The following is an 8,431-nucleotide window of genomic DNA, read 5'->3' on the forward strand; positions in this document are numbered from 1 at the left end:
TTAAAACCACTAAATATCTCAAAACAGCTAGTAAGTCTAAATGAGTTATGGGTTTATATACTTTTAGGTGAGATGAAATCAAGTATATAATCTTCCCCAATTATAATACTCACTAAACATAAGAATAAAATGATATCATCAAATTTAACATTCTCAAAATATATATTTTTTATTTTCACATTAGTTAGTTTTCACTCTCATTTATTAATTATTAATTACACTGGCAAGATTAGTCATCACAATTTATTAAATGTATTAATTTTATTTATTCATTCATAACACCATTCAGGTCTTGTTCACATCATAGAGCACTGTAAGATAAACACATGTTTTCCTTATAAATGAACTTTCACTAGAATTTTATATTTATTTATTTATATTTCATAATAACAGTATTTGTTTTTATTAACTTTTATACATGTTATTCATACTTGTATATATACTATATAATATTTATGCTTCATTTTAATAATGAGACTTTGCTAGAAATGGAGAGATAAGGATAACTTTAACCATAGAAAGGAGATATCCCTTTAAGAAAAAAACTGAGCACTTAACAAGGAGGAGTCCAAAACAATTATTCTCAATAAAAGGGGAGCAGCAAGCAGTCTGAATTCATCTTGAAAAAGGCTACACCAGCTGAAACGCGTTGATCCGCAACATTGTGATTGTTTACTATCAAGTCAACATTAACATACAGAGCGCTCTGTTGTTTCTACTTTGGAACTTTGTGAAAACAATCCAAACTGCAATGTAACATTGTTTCCTATTCTCTATCATCAAGCTCGGCTAACTGTGGCTCTTAGAATCTGCAGATATATCGTCGACACGCTGATCTACAGACCACCCGGTAATCCATGCATCTGATTGGATCAAACCATCACGTGACCCTGCATACGCCGCACAATCAAGCGAATCACACTATACGCTGGAGCGATACCGTTCACCTGAAAGGTAATCTCCTGTCCACCAAGGGTCTAAACGTGTGTACATCTTACAAAATTACACTTGCACACGGAGAAGCATAACAGAAAATAGCTTTGTATTCTGGGTGAGTCAATCCTTGTAAAACGAATTATCTATGACACAGACTTTTCTACTTGAACGCAGATTGTCCTTTTAGCCACCTACAAAGCTTTAACTTGAATGTTACATTGATCCAGACACACAGACTGACTTTGCTGCTTTCCTTGCTTTTAACTGAACTTTATTGTTTTTTGCCTGCATTTTCAATCATTGAACTTTGTTCTCTTGGACATATTTTTTGAGCTCATAACAGACTTTCGTTTCAATCCACAATCCTTCATACCACCGGTGGTTTTTTATTTTATCTTTTATTTAACATTTTATTATATGTTTTAGGCTAGTTACCATGTATTAGGGTTTATTAAATATATTTTATTTAACACACACATTTTGTGAGCAGTTCTTTGCCATCAGCACATTTTTATAATTACCAGCTTTATCCTATCCTCTATTGTATTATATTAGCAGCTTTCATTAGCGCTCCCTGCATTTGTGTTTTTAATATTTATCTGTTTCTGTTTGTGCTGTATGTGTACAGGATGGTGTATGCCTTTGGGTGCCTACGTGTCTGTGCATGTAGTTTGCCTGTGTGTGTGTACAGGATGGTGAATGCCTTTGGGTGCCTATGTGTCTGTGCATGTAGTTGCTTGTGTTTGTGTACAGGATGGTGTATGCCTTTGGGTGCCTACGTGTCTGTGCCTGTAGTTGCCTGTGTGTGTGTACAATATGGTGTATGCCTTTGGGTGCCTTCGTGTCTGTGCATGTAGTTGCCTGTGTGTGTGTACAGGATGGTGTATGCCTTTGGGTGCCTATGTGTCTGTGCATGTAGTTGCTTGTGTGTGTGTACAGGATGGTTTATGCCTTTGGGTGCCTACGTGTCTGTGCATGTAGTTGCTTGTGTGTGTGTGTGTGTGTACAGGATGGTGTATGCCTTTAAGTGCTTTCATGTCTGTGCATGTGGTTGCCTGTGTGTGTGTACAGGATGGTGTATGCCTTTGGGTGCCTATGTGTCTGTGCATGTAGTTGCCTGTGTGTGTGTACAGGATGGTGTATGCCTTTGGGTGCCTATGTGTCTGTGCATGTAGTTGCCTGTGTGTGTGTACAGGATGGTGTATGCCTTTGGATGCCTATGTGTCTGTGCATGTAGTTGCCTGTGTGTGTGTACAGGATGGTGTATGCCTTTGGGTGCCTACGTGTCTGTGCATGAAGTTGCTTGTGTGTGTGTACAGGATGGTGTATGCCTTTGGATGCCTACATGTCTATGCATGTAGTTGCCTGTGTTTGTGTACAGGATCGTGTATGCCTTTGGGTGCCTACGTGTCTGTGCATGTAGTTTCTTGTGTGTGTGTACAGGATGGTGAATGCCTTTGGGTGCTTTCGTGTCTTTACATGAAGTTGCCTGTGTGTGTGTACAGGATGGTGTATGCCTTTGGGTGCCTATGTGTCTGTGCATGTAGTTGCCTGTGTGTGTGTACAGGATGGTGTATGCCTTTGGGTGCCTATGTGTCTGTGCATGTAGTTGCCTGTGTGTGTGTACAGGATGGTGTAAGCCTTTGGGTGCCTTTGTGTCTGTGCATGTAGTTGCCTGTGTGTGTGTACAGAATTGTATATGCCTTTGCAGGCCTACGTGTCTGTTCATGTAGTTGCCTGTGTGTGTGTGCTTGTTGATGTCCATGAGTGACTGTGTGTTTGTGCATGCAAGTGTTTGGTCTGTAGGTGCATCTATGGGTACATCCTTTAAAACTGACAGAGAGAAATAGAAGGATGCATTTTAGAATTGGGGAGGTGGGGAGCATTTTAGAGTTTTGCCTTGGGAGCCAGATTCTCTAGAAACAGCCCTGAGTACATAAAACAAACTACAAAATACACAACACACAGTACACAACACAAAGTACACAATACACAGTACATAACACACAGCACACAATACACAATACATAACACAAAGTACACAGTACATAACACAAAGTACACAATACACAGTACATAACACACAGTACACAATACATGACAAACAGTACATAACACAAAGGACATAGTACATAACAAAAAGTACACAATACACAGTACATAACACATAGTACACAAGACACTACAAAACACACAGTACCTAACACATAATACACAATACACAGTACATAACACACAGTAAACAATACACAGCACATAGCACTTAGTTAGGCTGACCATATTGCCGCTTTAAAAAGGGACACATATGAAAAATACATATGTCAGGACTGTTTTCAGGGCTGTTTAAAGAAATGTTTTGTATAAGAACCCTGACATATGTATTTTTCATATGTGTTCCTTCTTAAAGTGGCAATATGGTCAGCCTACACTTAGTACACAATACACAGTACATAGCGCACAATACACAGTACATTACACAGTACATAACACAGTACACAATACACAGTACATAACGCACAGTACATAACACACAATACACAGTACATAACACACATTACACAGTACATAACACAGTACACAATACACAGTACATAACACACAGCTGCAGAAGTAAATCAGCAGTTTTCTATTGATTTGAACCTCCCGCCATTCTGCTTCTTCATCTCTCTGTACCATGTGATTAGTGTAGTCACGTGACAGCTGTGATGTCAGAAGGTCCTTTAGAGGGATGGGAACTAGCTGCTACCAGTAAAATACCAGCCAGTTGGGTTCCCTTCCTCTGATGCCCCCTGCCTACACCTGCTTATAGTAACATAAGGAGACCAGACTTTCATGTACAAATATCTTATTTTATTTCATCCCCAGTTCATACACAATGTGCACAATACACAGACATCACTGGCTCACAGACAGCAGCATTATTATTATGTGACAGTATCTAGTGCAGGATTCTCACACATGCACCATCTTTATATACACAGAATGCAGCATTATTATTATGTGAGAGTGTATCTAGTGCAGGATTCTCACACAGGCACCATCTTTACATACACAGAATGCAGCATTATTATTATGTGACAGTGTATCTAGTGCAGGATTCTCACACAGGCACCATCTTTATATACACAGAATGCAGCATTATTATTATGTGACAGTGTATCTAGTGCAGGATTCTCACACAGGCACCATCTTTATATACACAGAATGCAGCATTATTATTATTTGACAGTGTATCTAGCGCAGGATTCTCACACAGGTACCATCTTTATATACACAGAATGCAGCATTATTATTATGTGACAGTGTATCTAGTGCAGGATTCTCACACAGGCACCATCTTTATATACACAGAATGCAGCATTATTATTATGTGACAGTGTATATAGCGCAGGATACTCACCCAGGCACCATCTTTATATACACAGAATGTAGCATTATTATTATGTGACAGTGTATCTAGTGCAGGATTCTCACACAGGCAACATCTTTATATACACAAACAGCAACGTTATTATTATGTGACAGTGTATCTATTGCAGGATTCTCACACAGGCAACATCTTTATATACACAAACAGCAGCATTATTATTATGTGACAGTGTATCTAGCGCAGGATTCTCACCCAGGTACCATCTTTATATACACAGAATGCAGCATTATTATTATGTGACCGTGTATCTAGCACAGGATTCTCACCAAGGTACCATCTTTATATACACAGAATGCAGCATTATTATTATGTGACAGTGTATCTAGTGCAGGATTCTCACACAGGCACCATCTTTATATACACAGAATGCAGCATTATTATTATGTGACAGTGTATCTAGCGCAGGATTCTCACACAGGCACCATCTTTATATACACAGAATGCAGCATTAGTATTATGTGACAGTGTATCTAGTGCAGGATTCTCACACAGGCACCATCTTTATATACACAGAATGCAGCATTATTATTATGTGACAGTGTATCTAGCGCAGGATTCTCACACAGGCACCATCTTTATATACACAGAATGCAGCATTATTATTATGTGACAGTGTATCTAGCGCAGGATTCTCACACAGGCACCATCTTTATATACACAGAATGCAGCATTATTATTATGTGACAGTGTATCTAGTGCAGGATTCTCACACAGGCATCATCTTTATATATACAGAATGCAGCATTATTATTATTATCAGTGTATCTAGTGTAGGATTCTCACACAGGCACCATCTTTATATATACAGAATGCAGCATTATTATTATGTGACAGTGTATCTAGCGCAGGATTCTCACACAGGCACCATCTTTATAGACACAGAATACAGCATTATTATTATGTGACAGTGTATCTAGCGCAGGATTCTCACACAAGCACCATCTTTATATACACAGAATGCAGTATTATTATTATTTGACAGTGTATCCAGCGCAGGATTCTCACACAGGCTCCATCACCCCATACCCAGAATGCAACATTATTATTATGTGACAGTTTATTTAGCACAGGATTCTCACCAAGGTACCATCTTTATATAAACAGAATGCAGCATTATTATTATGTGACAGTGTATCTAGTGTAGGATTCTCACACAGGCACCATCTTTATATATACAGAATGCAGCATTATTATTATGTGACAGTGTATCTAGCGCAGGATTCTCACACAGGCACCATCTTTATATACACAGAATGCAGCATTATTATTATGTGACAGTGTATCTAGTGTAGGATTCTCACACAGGCACCATCTTTATATATACAGAATGCAGCATTATTATTATGTGACAGTGTATCTAGCGCAGGATTCTCACACAGGCACCATCTTTATATACACAGAATGCAGCATTATTATTATGTGACAGTGTATCAAGCACAGGATTCTCACACAGGCACCATCTTTATATACACAGAATGCAGCATTATTATTATGTGACAGTGTATCTAGCGCAGGATTCTCACACAGGCACCATCTTTATATACACAGAATGCAGCATTATTATTATGTAACAGTGTATCTAGTGCAGGATTCTAACCCAGGCACCATCTTTATATACACAAAATGCAGCATTATTATTATGTGACAGTGTATCTAGTGCAGGATTCTCACACAGGCACCATCTTTATATACACAGAATGTAGCATTATTATGATGTGACAGTGTATCTAGCGCAGGATTCTCACACAGGCACCATCTTTATATACACAGAATGCAACATTATTATTATGTGACAGTGTATCTAGCGCAGGATTCTCACACAAGCACCATCACACCATACCCAGAATGCAGCATGAAGAGGCTTTGTGAAGGTGACAGTGATGGTGTGTAAGTGTCTGACCGGGTCACACAGCTCATAAAAGGTCAGACGCCCAGCCTCATAGTCCAGCAGTATTCCTACTGTGTCACATGATAGAGGGGGATGTAATGAGGTAACTATAGTGTTATGTGTCACATAAAGATCTTTATTATAGCTATACAAACACCAGGACTTGTTATTATCTCCTATTACAGACTGACGTCCCCCCCTCCCCATACTGGGATAACAAACCCCTAGACGCCAGAACCCTGATTCACTGGTCTGCACTTCCCAGTAATGTCGTCCTGAGGAAAAGCTCCTGGTGCTTAATACCTGAGGAGCATCTGTAAATCTCTCTGGTGTTTCTGGTCGCAGATGGTTTATTAGTGACCAGGATACAGTTTTCAGGTCACCTGATACAATAACATTTTTTTGAGCAGTGTTTATATCCAGTAATATGTCTGATGTCACCTGCATATAGATCTCTCTCTGTACATTATTCACAATATAAGCTAAACCTCTGTATAAGGTCACTGAGATCAGACCCTCATCTAAATCCCCCCCAGCAGGGACCTGTTTATAACCTCTCTGTGTGACCTCATTATCTCCCTTCTCAGCACCACAAAAGTCCCCTCTGTGTGATTCCTGTTCTTGTAGGACAGTTAATGGGTCAGTCATGTTGCACAACTCCTCAATGTAACCCATCTTCCTGGTCAGCTCGTCCTTCTCTTTTTCCAGCTGCTGGATGAGATCAGAGATTGTGAGTAAAACCTGCTCCTGCTGCCGGGTGACGTCACTCAGGACTCGCTTCTCTAGGTCTTCCAGCTGTTTCCTGATGTCCCTAATCAGGGCAGTGAGTCGCTCTGTTACACCAGCTGCTTTCTCTTGCACCCCTCTCCTGTGCTCCTGCAGACTCTGGACTCTTTTCTCAGTCTTCTCTCTCTTTGTGGTCAGTTTCTGCAGAACATTTCTCAGTTTCTCTTTCTTCTTCTCAGAAGCCTCATTCAGCAGCTCCACCTGGTGTCCCCTGTGCACTCCGGCTAGGGAGCAGGACACACAGATACAGACAGCATCCTCAGTGCAGTAATATTTCAGCAGCTCCCTGTGTTTGTAGCATTTTCTGTTACCCCAGGAAGTGGTGGGTTCAGTTAAGACGTGTTCCTCAGACTTGCTGTGTACCCTCAGGTGGGTATCACACAGAGAAGCCTCACACAGCAGACATGATTTAGCAGCAGGTACAGGAGAGTGAACACAGTAAGTGCAGAAGACCCCAGTGTCTTTTTGCTCTGGCTGAGTAATCTGTAAATGCTTCACTACATTACACAGCGCTATGTTCCTCTGCAGCTTAGGTCGGTTACTGAATTCCTTTCTGCACTCAGGACAGGTATAAAGCCCAGGATCCTCCTGGGTACCCAGCACACTCTCAATACAGCCCAGGCAGAAGTTATGGCCACAGCTGAGATTTACAGGCTCTGTATAAAGGCTCAGGCAGATGGGGCAGGTTAGCTCCTCTCTCAGATCCTCAGCAGTTGCCATTATTTTATTCAGCAGCAGGAAACAAAACTTACATTATCTACCTATTCAGCACAAGGGCGTGGCGGTTACGTAACTGTATGTGCTCTGCCTGTTAACTCTTTATGTCCCAGACTGTAGTGACCAGGGCAGGTTTGTAAGCTCTGATAAATTGTAGTGCTCAGTAATTTGTGTATCTGATGACATCACATAAAATATTAGCACAGAAATAAATCTAGTTTTTCTGTTGTGCTATTTGTCTGTGAATAAAATATTATATCACACAGTATAACAGCACCTACATATACATAAGATAATGGTAGATAAATGTTATGCAGTTTAAATTATCGGTAGTTTCCTTTTCTTTGAATTTCTAATTTATTAAAAAAAAACTGTAATTTGTGTTAGTTAAAGGAAAACTTTTACACTTTTATGATTTGATAGGGGCAGCTACTTTATGTAAAATGTTTCTAATTTAATATAAAATTTACCTCGTTCTCTTGTCCCATTTTTTTAACCTTATTTCCTTTCTATGGCCTAGATTTAGAGTTTGGCGGTAGCCGTCAAAACCAGCGTTAGAGGCTCCTAACGCTGGTTTTAGGCTACCGCCGGTATTTGGATTCAGTCAGGAAAGGGTCTAAAGCTCACTTTCCAGCCGCGACTTTTCCATACCGCAGATCCCCTTACGTCAATTG

General features: G+C 40.0%; 1 protein-coding gene across 1 annotated transcript; it reads right to left on the bottom strand.

Moving 5' to 3' along the window:
• Positions 1-3,764: 3,764 nt before the first annotated feature.
• LOC128667150 (E3 ubiquitin/ISG15 ligase TRIM25-like) lies at positions 3,765-7,775 on the bottom strand. Its single transcript, XM_053722074.1, has one exon. It carries the CDS (start codon positions 7,758-7,760, stop codon positions 6,168-6,170), a length of 1,593 nt encoding a protein of 530 aa, XP_053578049.1. The 5' UTR covers positions 7,761-7,775; the 3' UTR covers positions 3,765-6,167.
• Positions 7,776-8,431: the final 656 nt, after the last annotated feature.

Source organism: Bombina bombina, chromosome 7, assembly GCF_027579735.1.
Source record: "Bombina bombina isolate aBomBom1 chromosome 7, aBomBom1.pri, whole genome shotgun sequence".
Lineage (NCBI taxonomy): Eukaryota > Metazoa > Chordata > Amphibia > Anura > Bombinatoridae > Bombina > Bombina bombina.

Bases quoted from the DNA above. Each gene is read 5' to 3' on its own strand.
- LOC128667150 (XM_053722074.1), bottom strand. From the start codon at position 7,760: ATGGCAACTGCTGAGGATCTGAGAGAGGAGCTAACCTGCCCCATCTGC.